Raw genomic sequence first — 15,936 nt, forward strand, 5'->3', positions numbered from 1 at the left:
ATGAGTTTATATAGGTTATCATTCCCGATGTAATGTTGGTCACAAAGGGGATAAGACGCGTCTCAAAGGGTCCCCAAAGCATGACAAGCTCGACATGCACAGAAAAAGCGTCGTGACTGACGGTGGTCTGAACAGTGAAAGCCTGTAAATGAATGACGGCCACCAAACGCGTGCACAACGCGTGAATCAATTTCGGCAAATGCCCAGCCTCTTGGCATCGTCGCTGCTTGCTTCCGCCCATAACCGATATGCTCATATACAGGTCGCCCCTGCTGCGTAGTATCCCCAGAACTGGTGTCAGGAGATTCCTTCATGTCGATGCCGTCGAGCGTCAGGCTTTCCTAAAGCCAGTCGACACCCACCCAGGGGTATGTGGGCTGGCGCTAAACAGACCGAAGAGCAAGAACGCCATCTCTGTCCAGCTTCTCCAGGTGCGTGGTCTGAATTTGAATATCGACGATCCAACTCTAAACATGAGGCAGGAACTCAGGGAGTGCCTCGAGACGGTCCAGTATGACAAAAGGTCTATCCAAGTCCACTGTCACATTCAGTATTCGTAGCTGACCGTGTAGCAACGCGCCAGCGTCCGTGTCCTGGTACTTCATTCAACCACCCTCGGATCGTTCTGCGCAGGAGCAGACTTGATTGAAAGGAGGACCATGAACCAGATGCAGGTGAACAAATTCTTGTCGGACCTTAGAGACGCCCTAGGGAAGCTGGAATCCCTGCCCATGCCAACTATTGCTGCAATCGACGGTCCTGCTCTTGGTGGTGGACTGGAAATGAGTTTGGCATGCGACTTGCGCGTTGCTGGTCAGAAGCTCTCCGATACGTGACACCGGTGATATACTGAACCATGAGACCAGGCCACGGCGTCTCCAAGATTGGACTTCCAGAGACCGGTCTGGGGATTATACCAGGCGCCGGCGGAACCCAACGGGTGACCAGGGTCATCGGACCATCCAAAGCCAAGGACCTCATTTTTACAGCGCGTGCCCTGACAGCGACAGAAGCTCTGGAATGGGGTGCGTTTTGGAGGCACTAATACATCCTTGCAAACCCTGACGACTTCCTGCAGGTCTGGTTAACTATGTCTCCGCACCGGAAAGCACGGGCTACGATCGGGCATTGTCACTAGCGGAGAAGATTGCACAAAACGGTATGGTTTCTTCCTTGTCCGAAGCGAAATTACACGAGGCTCACACCGCCTAAAGCACCTCTGGCCCTCCGTGCAGCCAAGCAGGCTATCTCCCGGTCAGAGGACCTGGCTTTGGAAACCGGTACATACGCTCTTCAGTATGATGCTCGTCGAACACTGACTCTTAAATCCACCCAGGGCTCGATTTTGAGAGGGCAACCTACGAAACCCTTCTCAGCACGCAGGACCGTCTCGAAGCCCTCCAAGCATTCAAGGAGAAACGCCGCCCTGTATTCAAGGGAGAGTAGAGGGGAATAATTTACATATACTAATACGACAGTGAAAGAATATACCGAGAGTGAAAGCGGTCAGAAAGGTCTCGAAGGCATTGAGGGCATTGAGGGCATGGTGAAGGAGCTGGGGAAGCTAGTTGGTATCGATGGCATGCTGACCGACAGACTCTCCGGCTTCAACCCTTCCAGTTCCTTCATCATTATACTCAGCCTTCCGAAACGATCCTTCAGAGCGGTTCCAGGGGCTCCTTCGCCTGGTGTTGCATCAGAATCATTGAACCCTTTCTCGAACTGCCCATAATCGCTTCGGAGAGTGATATAAGGCTTGAGAAGGGACGAGTCTATGCGGCCCAGATAGTTTTCGGTAATGAACGACTTGAGAATCTCGGGTTGGATTAGGAAGATCTGGCCTAGCTGTCGAATGAACTCGAAACGTTCCTGGAGGGCAGGGATGCCGAAGGTGGAAATGGTATCTTGATAAGATTTAATGTCCCTAAGTTCCTTTGTAAGGCTAGTGTCAGAGAGAGAATGAAGAGGACGCACTTGGCCAACATCAGACCACCAGTTGCGCTGACTGGGAATTTGCGCAGGTGTTCCAGTAGCAAGCTAAAACATGACATTAGCCTTGGAATGGGCACGCGGTTGTAATTGGGCTGACCTGTGGAAGGCGACACCGATCTCTGTGAGGAAGACCTCCAGATTTTTTCCGCTGAGATTTTCCTTCGCTGCATCCCGAATCTTTTCCAATGCCTCGCAGCATGCCTCGCAAGGCTTGGTATTAACTCGAGCAAATGAAATATCATCATTTCGAGGTTTGAAGTCGTCTTTCTTCTGTTTCGTAAGCTGTAACGAGAGCCAGGTGATGACAGCTGAAGCGGAAAGTTAGCAGATTATACGATTGCACAAAGAAAGTATTTACCGTCTGTGACCTTCTGGAGAAGACGATTCGTGGCCCCTTCGATACGGTTGATTGTCTGAGTATTGAAGACAACCATCTCTCTCCGAACGGTGACGGAAGAACTCGCAAGGGGGAGTATGGCAACATTGACGTATTGTTGCCAAAGGTGGCAAATAAGGTCCACTTGTCGGATGATAGCAAGGGGGGAAAGATTAGGTTCGCTCTTGGAATCTGCAGCTTCAAGGCGTAGCAAGGCGCTGTCAAATCCGTTAGTCTGGGGAATGGATTATTCCAAGGGCAGGACATACGTTTCCAGGGCCACTTCAACGTAATTGTTTCCTATAGCTTCTGACAGTACCTTGAGAAGAGAGAACGTGCTCTTAGGGCTAGAGGAAGCGTTAGTGACATCCATCGATATCGCAATGACACATACACATCGCTCGCTGGACTCAGTTCCACACATCTCCCAATAGCCTCTGCATGCCACTTGAGCATTCTCTCAGCTACATCGACGCTCAGAACACCATCCTCCTCTTTAACCGGCTCTTCATTCTGTTGACTTGTAGGAGCCGAGTTAATAAGACCGAATCTAGTCAACGCTGCAGCTGCTTGGGAGGATGTGCCAGACGACCCGCTTGTCGAGCTGATTTGATTGACCATGCGATCGAACATGGAAGATTTCCCTTTTTGCGATTTCTGGGGAAATCGTGAAGACTGGTTAGGGGAGAGAGTGCAAGGATGACTTACATGGAATCTGGTAAAGGCCGCTAGAAGGCCAGTGTAGAGCGTTACCAGACTCTTGTTTTCGCGTTCAAGGTATCGGTGCCCTTCGGTGTAAGGAACAAAGAGTTCTTCCATGGCGGTCTCCAGCATTGTACTGATTGCGGCTGGAGTTCCTAGAGAAAGGGGTGCAGGTGCAGCTCCAGTGATTGACCTCCGGAACTCGGCTGCCTCGTACGGTGTGCGCGACACAGTTGTGGGGATTTCATGGGCCTTCAAGTCTTCAACCAGTGCGGATGCCTGTATGTGAACTAATTGCAGGATACGCAGGTAACCTAGATCTGAGATGTCTGCTCCTCGATGGAGCAGTTGTTCCATGTATTGTTGTATCTTTGGCAGCGTGAGTCTCATATTTCATTGACGCCTGTGCAGAGCCACTGACCGATTGTGCGAATACTCGCTGTAGGAACACCTGCATCACGACAGGAGGATTGGGGAACACGGCCTTGACAATTTGGGCTTCCGTATCGACTGTCGTACGGATTTCCGAGAACAGGTCGGCCAAACCAAGCTCTGTCTTCGGGGGGCTTGCATCAGGGTTTCCGAGATTGTTCCAACTGCAAAGAATGAGGGAGGGCAAGCGACGCCGTAAGGAATTGAAACGCACAGGTTGGTATCCTCCTCAGTTCGTCCTTCCCGAACATTGTTGATGAAGAAATCGTGTTGGTTCACGTAGACCTGGATGCAAGAAGCCCCGCCATTGAATTCCAAAAGCGTTTGAGCGCAATGCTGGAGATGGAATAGATCAGAACAACGTTCGAGTTGAATATGTTGCAACTGACATGCATCATCTTCGGATCGCCTCTGCGGTAACAACGATCGAATAGATTGAGCATCTCCCTCTCGAACTTCTCGCAGTAGTTCTCGATAGCTTCTCTTGTCTGGACAAGACATTAACCGTCAATAGAAATCCCTATAAGCAACCCATACCTTGTCAGCATTCGGAAGGTCCACCTCCTTGGCCACGGTATTGAGTCGCCGGAGGATTACTGCAACCTGCCTCCGTCCGGAGCGGCCCTCCTTTCGCAGGTTGTCCAGCTTGGATGTGTCGTCCTTCGAGAATAAGTTGTAGTAATCAATAAGATCGCATGCTGCTTGAGCCCTCTGTCGTTCGATATGGACCGTTTCGAGTTGATCACCTTTAGATGACAATGAGTCGGCTGTGGACCAATATACCGCTTGTTCGACAACACACCTATTCGTACAGCAGTGTTGCTAACAAGGTTCATCCGACTTTCCATTGCAGTGAATGAGCTTCCAACAGTCTACTGAAACTGAGCACCAAGTCGGCCACATTGGATGACTTTACGCACCTCGAATCCCTTGGATAGTTCTGCCATCTTCTTAGAATACTCTCGCTCTGCGACCCGTACACTCTTCTCCATCTGCTCGGTCTTCTTGTCTACTTCCTTGCGGATGGCCATTAATCTGTCTACCGTAGCTTCAAATGTTCGAATGAATGGCTTAGGATCGAAAGCTACATTTAAAGAGTTTTCAGACGCTTGTAATGAGCGAGAAATGCTTGAGGACACTCACGACCGCTGTCCGCCTTGGACTGCGCGATGAGCCTCTCGGCGACCGCGCCAACGAATTCCGTGACATCGAATTTACCCTAACCAATCAACGTCAGATAGATTCAGTGGGTTTTTAGTGTCGCGACACACCTGAAAAGTTGATAACTGAAGTTTATCTGCTAGATGCACGTCTTCTGCGGGGAGCTCGACAAACGAAGACATGAATCCAGGGCCAACTCGTGAACGCCATCATATCCGTCGCGCGCCAAGGAACCGTACGCATTCCCAAATATGGGCAACGCCTTGATCGCGAAGGAAGTTCACCAACTTTTTTGTTGCTCAACCATCTATATGGAACCTGACCAACAACTCAAAAGCCTTTTGCAGGTGCAATTGGCATCGGACTCATCGTCTGTGATACACCTGCCATATGTCCTTCAAGTTCTCGACAAATCCTGCTTCATACCCAACTCTCATTTGACGAAATGGACAGCACGAATTGGATCTCTGCTGCACTCGAAAGACGCGGGAGGGAGATGGGCCGGTTTGTGCATTGCGCATAAATCCTCGCTCTTGTCGAAGGAGTTTATGATTGATGCAGCCTCGAGTTGGATGCCTGTGGTCCTGCCTATGCTCTCAGTCTGTGTTGTTTTCCGTTATGGAGATATCCCACTTGCTAATCGTGTCCCAAGCGTAACGAAGGTGTTCCAACGATGAAGGCGGCCATAAGACTGCTCGTAACAATATTCACATCTACCCTGGATATTCCCGAGTTTCAGAGACAGCTGTGCACTCCGAATGTAACCAAGTTCACTTCCGCTTTGTCGTCTCTTGCGACATCGGCAAGTGACATTGACCTCAAGGTACGCTCCCTGCGAATTCATTTCAACCAGTCCTTATGCACTATACCAGGCCCTCTGCTTAACCACGTTGTCACAATTGATTCCAGTCTACCCCAGTGCACATAAAGCAAGCTTCGCAAGCGTTTCCTCCCTCGCCCTAGGCTTCCTCAATGGAAGTCATCCCTGCCCAACGGATGTTAGAATTCTTTATTCAGCGGCTAGGCTATATGCCACATTGCATCTCACAGGTGGAAAGGTGGGAGCAGCCGCCATCTGGAGAAAGTTTGTGGACGACACACTAGCCTTTTGCTGGAACGCATACGCCGCACTCAGGACCACCTTCCCAGGTAATGGTATGGCGTCCCAAAATCCTTACACGAAACTGTGCTGACTTCCTACAGCAATGAACACTGGGAACCCTCCCCAAGCGGATCCAATAATAATAGTCCCGCTTAACATCGACCGGCTCCGATGTGGTACCGTTGTCCTGGAACATCTGCTCCAGTAGGTTTTCATCCCCAGGGCCCCGAACTTCCACTGAAACCATCGGCAGGACCTTAACTACTCGCCCAGTTCAAGTCTCTATTGGGAGTTTGGTAAAATATGGTCTCACTTTAATTTCTACGTCCGCAGACGAGCAGGTATGTCTCCGCGATCGACAGTGCTCCTCGCCTAACTGGTCTGTGATAGATCGAAGGATTTTTCGACCCGACCACCCGGGTGTCTGAAGTAGCTGCTGTCCCTGAAATTTGGAAGGAGGGCTGCAACCTCCTCACCGTCCTCGCCGAGACGTTAGTTTGGGAATCAACTTGACAGAGCGACCACTGATACCACTGCCTGCAGAGTCCCACAACACCTCAATCCCTACACCTCTCGCCTTTGCACCGTGATAGCCTACCACCTGGAACAACCCTCTACGACGTGCGTTTTTCAACGGCAAGTCTGAATGTAGCTAACCTCTTCGCAGGATCGCACAAAAGGCTTTCTTTTTATATACGCTGCGAGTCGTGCTGAATAAATGCCATGCAGTCGATTCCCCAATAATTCCAAATCGGATAGTCAAAGCCCTCTTACCATCCCTTGCTGTAATCTTGGATTCGAAGGGCCCCGCGTCCCAACCGGGTGAAACGATTTCAACGACCAAAAACAGCCGTAAACGGGCTAGAAACTACGAGGGCGATGAAGTATTCAAGGTTTCGCGAGACGTGATCTGTCCTACAGCAATTGAAGGACAAGTGCTTTTGCACACCATCACAGGTATGTTGGTAATGTTCATCTGAGTCAATGCAGGACTGACATCAGTGCAGTTCTCCGCCATTGCCTGAGAAATCCCAACCTGGCTGTCCCGCAGCTTTCCTTGGCTACCCGAATCCTTTTATCCATTCAACTCTCGCTTTCGCAGATGGCTCCAGTGACCTTCTCCCCCGATCCTTCCCTCTTCGACAAGGTCAACCGGGAGGTCCACAGCCTTTGCGCCGAGCTTGCCTCTAGTTCAAGCGTTGTTTTGCACAAGGCCACTCCTCTCATCGTCTCGACTTTGGTAGAGGCTCAACGTACCGAGGTATGTCTCGATCCCAGCTCCGCGTGCTGCTATATTCATGGCCTATGTAGTCACTACCCGCTCTCGATCTTCTTCTACACCCTCGGCTTCCTCCGGTGGTGCGACCAATCCCGCCGATACAATCCATTATTCTATTTAAAGTGGATGAATCTCACGAAGAGGCGGAACTGCGTAATAAGCTGCATCTAGATTCCGGAAACGAGGAATGTACCCGCCAAAGAGTTAGTGAAGACATCGTGATGGACGGACAACTGTCTCCGACCAGGGTAACAGGCCCCTCGACCCCAAGACAACACGCTTCCCCCAAACCGATTGCACAGTCCCTGCGTACCGTGCAAGAAACCGTGAAGAAGTCGGTGCCTTCCACCGCCGCCCTTCCTACCTCTGCACAACCGTCATCGTCGATGGACGTCGTGCAAGAGCAGCCCGCTTTCAGTGCCATTCAAAAGCCCTCTACCACCGGCCAACCGACAGTTGCGCCCCCAGTTCAGAAGCCAGTTGTCCATGCCACACCCTTCCAAATCCCACCTCCTGACGAAGAAGATGATGAACCAATGCCAACAATAGACATGGCCTCGGATTCCGAAGACGAGGAGGATTGACGGCAATGGTACCTTCAAAGGTTTAGGTTCGCGTCCTCTTCACTTTTGGGGAATGCATGTCAAGTTCGTCGTCGAGATCCATCTCGAATTCGTCATCCGAAGGGACGTGTACGAGCATGCGTCCTCCTTTACGGAGTTCAGGTATCTAGATCAATTTGCTTAGTAGAAGATATTATGAAGATGACTATCTGAGCGTACACTTTGGCTGAATTCTTGGGCGACTACGTTATCTGGGTCGAGTGTGAGGGCTTGGTCGAAATGGGACTGTGCGTCTCGGAGTAAGATTGGGTCTAACCCTAAGGACTGTTTTCAAAAACAACTTGTCAGATTTAAGTCCTGATGTGCTTACCCTTATCTGTGGCCGATTCTTGAGCGAGGTACAGTGAGAGTAACCCGGCATATGTGTGGAGGACGGGATTGTCTTGGTACGGAAATGCCGGTAGGTACCTAGGAAGGCTTCAGCACCGTCCCAGTTCCAGGAGATTAGATTCAAGATAACGCACAATTCCAACTCATTCAAAGCATCCTTGTACTGTTCGCAGAGAATTAAACGGAGAACCAATTCCTGGAGGATAGTCTCTTTCTGGGAAGATCATAAGTGCAATGGGTTACGAACAAGGTGGAATGCTGCCCACTTCGTCGTTATTCTGCAGCATCATGGTACGAAGATAGTCAAGCTTCGTTGGAGACCGTTCGTCATCAGGAGTATCCCCCAGCAGAAGCAACCCCGTAGTCCAAAGCACCGCCCAATCAATTTCTTTGCATCGCACTAGGATAGACCAGGCTCGTTTTGCCCTCGGAAGATCTCGCCTTGTAATACACAGCTGAAAAATGTCATATAGCCGTCGTATGTGTGTTTTGCGCGCCGTCGAAGGTTGTTTTGAGCCTAGAGATGCGAAGAGAAAGATGTGGTCATGGGAAGGCATAACTGAGTTCGTGGTCACCAAAACATCGCCAAACCCATTCATTGACCACCAACCACGAACAACACATTGTCCCGAATTCAACAGCAATGGACGACGACATCACCTGGGGCTCGTCTGTTTGGGCGTCCGAAGACCCTATCGCCATTGACGCTCCAGGGACAAAACCAAGACCCCCAAGCATTGAAGTACCTCCACCACCCACACCTTTCGGCGACGACGCCGGCTTTGACGATTTCGATGACTTCGCTGCTGCAGATGCGAACGCTCAGGATGATGGGATGAAGGATGATGATTTTGGAGACTTCGAAGACTTTGAAGAGGGAGGAGCTCAGACTGTGTCAGCGTTTGTCGATGTAGACTCGTTCCCCGAAGCGGGTCCATCGCGACAGTGGCAACCGCTTCAGCTGGACCCGCTCCCTCCTCGACAAGAACTCAGGGATGAGATTAACGATATCCTTGCGCCAATATGGGAGGGAGAAGACATCAGGAGGATAACCACGGACGATCCTATGCGAGAGGTGGAGGGGATTGGCCAGATTCTGATCACATCGTCAAGGTGAGGCTCTCGAGTTACTGCACGCTTATCGTTCCATTATCGATATTCAACAGCCGCGAAACGTACAAAGGGCTTCTACAAACCACGCCGCCGACTAAACCAACCAACTGGACGCGTTCCCGGATACGAAGACAGCACTTGATCTCGCTAGGGATTCCCGTCAACCTCGATGAAGTATTACCCAAGGCAACGGGCAAGCCGTTGCCGCCATTGGAGATCCATACCCGACCAATGTCTGCTCCCCCAGGGGGACGCCCTCAGCCTCATGGAGGATCAAGTCACCCTTCGAGATCGGGGACACCACAGCCTGGTCCGAAGAATAGAATCGTTGCACAGTTTGGGCCGAAGCCTGAAATTGACACTGCCAGGATCAATAAGCTGCTGGATACTGATCCAGGTGCGTTATCGAATTACTTTTCTGAAGAAATAGAACTAAATAGCTGCCTTCCAACCAGAATGGCTAAAGATGCAGCCGCTTCACAATCTCGAACGGATGCTAAGCGAATTAAAGATGCAAACGGCGAGCGTCTCATCGCTTCTGACATATCTGCTTCAATCTCGCGATGCGCTACAACAAGATTCGGAGACATACAATGGGCTCATTGCCGAACTTGTGTCAGAGGTCGCACAAAAGGTGAAATCGGGAAAGCCAGGATTAACACGGACGATTAGTCTGAGCGCTAGAGGTAGATGAATTAATTAACTATTTTGGATCATGGAATGTCTTGGCGCACGTGATATTAAAAAGTTGAGATTGCCAAGAGGATTGAGTTTTGAGATGCCAAAACTAATTCTGCGCTCTGTTCACTGTCGACAACGATGAACATCGCCCATTCAATACCGTCGACCGTCACCGGAGTGTCCTTTTCATTTCTCACCGCTCAGGACATCCGTCGCATATCCGTCAAACAGATTGTAAACCCCGTTCTCCTCGACGACCTTAACAGACCCAACATTGGCGGTCTCTACGATCCTGCTCTGGGCCCCCATGATCGTTCAGACATGTAAGCCCTGCTGCAACCTTTTGAAAGTGAAGAATAGCATTTAATGCCTTTTTCTAACAGCTGCGCAACATGTCACCTCACATATTTCACCTGCCCCGGCCATTTTGGTCATATCGAACTACCAGCGCCTGTATTCCATCCTTTGTTCATGGGCAATCTCTATAACCTGCTCCGGGGCATGTGTATGTTCTGTCACCGATTTAAAATGAGTCGGACCCAGCTGTCAAAATACATGGCCAAGCTACGACTGTTGGAGCACGGGTTGGTGGAGGCGGCTATGGGAGTAGACGATATCACACTTCAGGTCCGGAAGACGAAGAAAGGCAAGGAGAAGGCAGACGAAGAGGAGGACGTGGATATGCTGGGGAAGGAGGATGTCACCTATGAATCCGACGAACAGTTCGTGAAGCGGGTGCACCTTTATGTCGCTATTCACCTCGCTCGAAACAAGACCACCCGGGACGACTACAAGAGCGAAGTTGCCTATCAGATGAGGAAGGACCTGATACACGAATTCCTTCGCAATTGCATGATGAAGAAGTGCCAGAACTCCGATTGCTCTAGGTCAGTTTCATTCCAGCACGCTTAGATCAAACATATTCCAATTCCTTTCCAGCGTAGCGTACACTTTCCGCAAAGAAGGTTACACAAAAATCATCGAATACGACCTCACCCCGAAGCAAAAGGCAACCCTTGCTAGATCACGGCCCAATGTCCTGCTGGCTGAAAAGGCGACATCTTATACAAAGAAGGCCGGAAAGCAAGAGGAAGATGTGGACATGGATGGCAGCGGATCCTCTGAGAGTGAAGGAGCGGGCGACAGTCTAGTTGATGATGAAGAAGAGGATGACTCTGAAGACGAAAGCCATTTCCGAAAGCCCGGGCAACCTTCACTTCCCCGGGCAGCCAACGGGAAGGTCAAGACGTCTCGTGGAAGGAACGAACGAGTAATTGCTCCAGAAGAGTGCCGTGCTCATCTCCGTCGGTTGTTCAAGAACGAGACCATCATGTGCTCGCTCATCTTCGGCCGTCACGGTCCCCACGCTCCCGTCAACAAGGACCAACTGGCAATAGCGTCTGCGGATATGTTCTTCCTCGAAGTTCTACCCGTGTCTCCAACCAGGTTCAGGCCTCCAGCCAAGATGGGCGAGACTCTATTTGAGCATCCCCAGAACGAGCTTCTTGCCCGGGTTCTGAATACCTCTTACAAGCTTCGAGACATCAACCTCGATTTGCGAACGGCGTCCCAGAAGGGAGACGAGTTCGATGAAGTCGCTCGACGCACGCTTATGAGCCAGTTGCTCGACCGACTCATTCAACTCCAGATCGACGTCAACAGCTTCATGGATAGTAGCAAAAACCCGCAGGTAGTTAGACAGGGCAAATTGCCACCTGCTGGAGTCAAACAAGGGTTGGAAAAGAAAGAGGGTCTCTTCCGGAAACATATGATGGTAAATTCTCCTTTGATAGTCTACAGTCCATTTGACTACACGCATCCCTACAGGGCAAACGTGTTAATTACGCTGCTCGGTCCGTCATCTCTCCCGACGTCAACATCGAACCCAGCGAAATCGGCATTCCGCCTGTATTCGCTCGCAAACTTACTTTCCCTGAGCCCGTCACTGCCGACAACTTCCACGAAATGCGACAACGGGTTATCAACGGACCAAACAACTATCCCGGCGCAAGCATGGTCGAGTATGAAGATGGACGCCAGCAATCTCTGGACAAACTCACCGTGGAACAACGAACGGCCATCGCTAACCAGCTTTTGACACCCCAGAGTGACCATGCTACCTCTAGAAAGGGACTGTTCACGCGGACTGCAGGCGTCAACAAAAAGGTCTACCGCCATCTACAAGACGGAGACATTCTTATTCTGAACCGACAACCAACCCTTCACAAACCCAGTATGATGTGTCATCGTGCCAAGGTCCTACATGGCGAGAAAACTATCCGCATGCATTACGCCAACTGGTAGGTGGGCCATTGCCTTGATAAGATACAATGCTGACCTTACGTCTAGTAACTCTTACAACGGTACGCGTCCTGGGAGCCTCAGTCGGTAAATACTAACCTCTTCTCCGCACAGCCGATTTCGACGGTGACGGTAAGATCGCGCACTAGATGGCAAAGAACCGTCACTGACCAAAGCTTCCATAGAAATGAACATTCACTTCCCTCGTCAGTATTCTATGACTCATGGTGAACCCACGCGCTTACCGCCCCCATAGAGAACCATGTTGCAAGGGCTGAAGCTACCTTCATTGCCAACACCGATAATCAATACCTTGTACCGACGTCAGGAAATCCTCTCCGAGGCTTGATCCAAGATCACGTTGTTGCTGGTGTCTGGATGACAAGCCAAAACGCCTTCTTTACCAGAGAGGAGTACTTCCAACTACTCTATGGCGCGCTTCGTCCCGAAGATAGTGAATCCAACTCGCGTCTCGTGACATTGTCTCCAGCCATCTGGAAGCCTCAACCTTTGTGGACTGGTAAACAGATCGTGAGTCTTTTTTTAAAACTGTCTTGGCGACTCACCTAAGGTTTTCATAGATTTCGACAGTCCTCAAGAACATCACACCTCGTAACTTCGAAGGCCTCAACCTCAAGGCCAAGACCAAAGTGCCTGGCTTCCTTTGGGGAAAGGATTCGAAAGAGGACCAAGTCATTTTCCTCGATGGCGAACTACTGTGTGGCGTCTTGGACAAGTCAGCATTCGGCGCCTCCGACTATGGTCTAGTCCACTCTGTCTACGAAGTGTACGGCGCCGAAATCGCAGGCAAGCTTCTGGGTATCCTCAGTCGTCTGTTTACCAAGTTCCTCCAACACCGAGCATTTACTTGTCGTATGGACGATCTCATCTTGACACCAACCGGAGACAAGAAACGCGCTGACCTCATCGAACGCGGAAAGAACCTTGGTACCGAGGGAGCCATCGAGAACTTCCCGTCTCTCAGCGGAGTTCCCAAGGAAGAGGTTCCGGAGCAACTCCGTAACCTCCTCGAAACCGTGCTTCGGGACGACAACAAGATGGCAGGCCTCGATGTCACCGTCAAGACCAAACTCTCCAAACTTACATCCTCCATCTCCGACGCTTGTCTACCTAACGAATTGTTGCGCAAATTCCCATACAACCACATGCAAACCATGACACTTTCTGGTGCCAAGGGTTCGGCAGTCAATGCGCGCCAAATCTCGTGCGCCCTCGGTCAGCAGGAGTTGGAAGGTCGTCGTGTACCTGTCATGGTTAGCGGCAAGACCCTCCCTTCATTCAAGGCCTTCGAAACCAAGGCTATCGCCGGTGGTTATGTTGCCAGTCGATTCTTGACTGGAATCAAGCCCCAAGAATTTTACTTCCATTGCATGGCGGGTCGAGAAGGTCTCATCGATACTGCCGTCAAGACATCTCGTTCAGGCTACCTTCAGCGTTGTTTGATCAAACATTTGGAGGGTCTCCGGGTGCACTACGACAACACCGTCCGGGGAAGTGACAATTCAGTTTACCAATTCTCATACGGTGGCGACGGCCTCGACGTCACCAAACAGAAACACCTCTACCAGTTCGCCTTCATCGCACAAAACTCCCTCTCCATCGCTAGGCGGTTGAATCCCAACGCCGTCGCCAATCACATGGATCTCAAGACTGCTCCCTCCTATATGAAGAAAGTCCTCAGGAAGTCGGCGGAGAGGGAAAGCCCCTGCGGAAAGGCACCTCGAGACGAATACGATCCCGTGCTATCCGTCTACAACCCCAACAAGTATCTCGGAAGCACCTCTGAGCAATTCGCCACCGCGGTCAGGCAATATATCAAAGCCAATCCTGATGGACTCCTGATCGAAAAGAGCGAAAAGCCTCGTTTCCCCACTCGATACCCCCCAATGCTCAGCAAAAACTTCCAATTGCTCATGAATGTCAAGTACATGCGAAGTCTGGTCGAACCCGGTGAAGCTGTCGGACTTCTCGCGTCGCAAGGGTTCGTGGAGTATCTTGTACTGACTTAATTGCCGGTCGCTAACGCTATGTAACACTTCTTTAGTGTCGGTGAGCCTTCCACTCAGATGACGCTCAACACTTTCCACTTTGCTGGTACGTTTAATCTCTTCAAAGGAGATGCGATATTCATCACCCGATTCAGGCCACGGTGCCGCTAACGTCACGCTTGGTATCCCTCGATTGCGTGAAATCGTCATGACTGCTTCACAAAAGCCCAAGACTCCCTCTATGACCATGAAGGTCAAGCCAGGAACCTCCCCCGACGACGTAACATTGTTCTGCAAACGGGCCAGCAGAGTAACACTTTCTCAGTTGGTGGAAGGTGTGACCGTAGACGAGCAGCTCTGCGTCGAAGGTCAGGCTAGGCGAACTCAATTCACCGTTACCATCAACTTCTTCCCGCGAGAGGAGTACCTGGCCGAGCACGATGTCGAACCGGTTGAAATACTTTCCGTCTTTGGAACCAAGTTCCCTCTAATCCTCAAGAGGGAGATCCAGAACGAACTTCGCAAGCTGGATGCTGACTTGAAGAGCCAGATCGCTCAACTTGGCAAGGGTAAAGCTGTTCGAACGCACGGAGAGGGCGAGGGCGACGGTGGTGAAGGGGACGGAGAGACCTCCAAGCGTAAGAGGAATGCCGACGAAGACAGCGAGGTCGGTGACGGTGACGCGGACGACGAGAAGAGGCAACGACAGAAGAAGCAGCAAGCGACCTATGACAGCGACGAAGACTCGGACGAGGAGGACAATGGAGAAGCGTTCAATGACGAGGATATTGAGGCTGCATACGCTTCTGACGCCGAGGCAATGAACACCGAAGTTAAACCCGCTAAGCTCACAAAGTCGCAGCAAAGTTTCAAGCAAGCGGTCAGCCGTACCTCGGATTTGTTCCAGGGCCATCTGCAACAGGCTGTCTCTTTCAACTTCGACGAATCCAAATGCACCTTCCAGGTTGAGGTAAAGTAATTTCTTTTGACGTCGACGCTGAATGAACCCTGACCTTTCATTTTCAGTTCCGACCTGATATGCCCAAGCTTTTGTTCGTTGGAATCATTGAGCGTACCTGCCGTGCGACCGTGGTTCGTGAAATCCCTGGTATCACTGATTGCTTCCAGGTAAAGGAAGACAGCAAGAAGGGTGGCGAGCCGCAGATAAAGGTAGGAAAGGACTTTATCAAGCTTTGACACGTATTGATTTCTCCATCGTGTGGAAGTTGACTACAAACGGCTCAAACTTGCGCGGCATGTGGGAGTTTGCGTCAGGTTCCGACGAGAGCATCCTCGAAGATGATGAGATCTACTCCAATGACATCTACGCCCTGTTGAAGACATATGGTGTTGAAATGGCAAGGGCCGCAATTCTAAAAGAAGTCGGAGGTGTTTTCGCGGCCTACTCCATCCAGGTCGATCGCCGGCACTTGGAGTTGATTGCCGACTATATGGTGAGCTCCCATTGTTGGTCTGAGATAAAGGAAGGAACTGAAAAGCTTTGTTAGACTTTCGATGGCGGCTACAAACCCTTCAACCGAAAAGGTCTTTCGACGAACCCTTCGCCACTCCTGAAAGCCTCGTACGAAACTACTGCGGCCTTCCTGTCGGACGCGACACTATATGGAGACTTTGATGATCTAACGACGCCATCGGGGAATATTGTGCTTGGGCGGCCGAATGCCACTGGAACTGGAGTGTTCGACGTGCTGATGCAAACTGCGTAGGGTAGACAAAGGAAAAAGTAGAGTACTAGCCCCTCGGAATCAAACCTAATATTGGATTGTGACAAAGGATCACGTGAGATGTCACAGATCGCGTCGGTCACAGTTGGC

The 15,936-nt window shown here is 50.8% G+C and overlaps 6 protein-coding genes across 6 annotated transcripts; 4 read left to right on the forward strand and 2 right to left on the reverse strand.

Moving 5' to 3' along the window:
• Positions 1-248: 248 nt before the first annotated feature.
• On the forward strand, positions 249-1,446 carry CC1G_00164 (enoyl-CoA hydratase/isomerase; the record flags this gene model as incomplete). The annotated part of the gene is made up of 8 exons (XM_001836976.2): positions 249-368; positions 399-431; positions 483-511; positions 584-813; positions 867-1,025; positions 1,079-1,159; positions 1,215-1,280; positions 1,337-1,446. The coding sequence occupies 8 exons, from the start codon at positions 249-251 to the stop codon at positions 1,444-1,446; spliced, it is 828 nt and encodes a 275-aa protein (XP_001837028.2).
• Positions 1,447-1,506: 60 nt separating this feature from the next.
• Positions 1,507-4,845, reverse strand: CC1G_00165 (exocyst complex component protein; the record flags this gene model as incomplete). Its single annotated transcript, XM_001836977.2, has 15 exons — positions 1,507-1,942; positions 1,975-2,037; positions 2,090-2,300; positions 2,351-2,586; positions 2,638-2,715; positions 2,763-3,025; positions 3,077-3,439; positions 3,492-3,666; positions 3,717-3,838; positions 3,892-3,990; positions 4,040-4,269; positions 4,305-4,374; positions 4,423-4,586; positions 4,646-4,721; positions 4,774-4,845. 15 exons carry the CDS (start codon positions 4,843-4,845, stop codon positions 1,507-1,509), a joined length of 2,658 nt encoding a protein of 885 aa, XP_001837029.2.
• Positions 4,846-4,974: 129 nt separating this feature from the next.
• On the forward strand, positions 4,975-7,628 carry CC1G_00166 (hypothetical protein; the record flags this gene model as incomplete). Its single annotated transcript, XM_001836978.2, has 10 exons — positions 4,975-5,262; positions 5,316-5,486; positions 5,536-5,818; positions 5,867-5,969; positions 6,019-6,106; positions 6,156-6,256; positions 6,309-6,386; positions 6,433-6,722; positions 6,773-7,026; positions 7,077-7,628. 10 exons carry the CDS (start codon positions 4,975-4,977, stop codon positions 7,626-7,628), a joined length of 2,208 nt encoding a protein of 735 aa, XP_001837030.2.
• Positions 7,629-7,650: 22 nt separating this feature from the next.
• Positions 7,651-8,287, reverse strand: CC1G_00167 (hypothetical protein; the record flags this gene model as incomplete). Its single annotated transcript, XM_001836979.1, has 5 exons — positions 7,651-7,773; positions 7,827-7,924; positions 7,978-8,075; positions 8,132-8,211; positions 8,264-8,287. 5 exons carry the CDS (start codon positions 8,285-8,287, stop codon positions 7,651-7,653), a joined length of 423 nt encoding a protein of 140 aa, XP_001837031.1.
• Positions 8,288-8,640: 353 nt separating this feature from the next.
• On the forward strand, positions 8,641-9,804 carry CC1G_00168 (hypothetical protein; the record flags this gene model as incomplete). Its single annotated transcript, XM_001836980.2, has 3 exons — positions 8,641-9,110; positions 9,164-9,507; positions 9,566-9,804. 3 exons carry the CDS (start codon positions 8,641-8,643, stop codon positions 9,802-9,804), a joined length of 1,053 nt encoding a protein of 350 aa, XP_001837032.2.
• Positions 9,805-9,929: 125 nt separating this feature from the next.
• Positions 9,930-15,828, forward strand: CC1G_14600 (RNA polymerase I largest subunit; the record flags this gene model as incomplete). Its single annotated transcript, XM_002911123.1, has 13 exons — positions 9,930-10,114; positions 10,175-10,678; positions 10,731-11,565; positions 11,619-12,091; positions 12,141-12,154; positions 12,207-12,224; positions 12,349-12,623; positions 12,674-14,094; positions 14,158-14,207; positions 14,257-15,071; positions 15,128-15,271; positions 15,328-15,555; positions 15,610-15,828. The coding sequence occupies 13 exons, from the start codon at positions 9,930-9,932 to the stop codon at positions 15,826-15,828; spliced, it is 5,181 nt and encodes a 1,726-aa protein (XP_002911169.1).
• Positions 15,829-15,936: the final 108 nt, after the last annotated feature.

Source organism: Coprinopsis cinerea, assembly GCF_000182895.1.
Source record: "Coprinopsis cinerea okayama7#130 chromosome 5 map unlocalized cont3.5, whole genome shotgun sequence".
In the NCBI taxonomy this organism is placed as follows: domain Eukaryota; kingdom Fungi; phylum Basidiomycota; class Agaricomycetes; order Agaricales; family Psathyrellaceae; genus Coprinopsis; species Coprinopsis cinerea.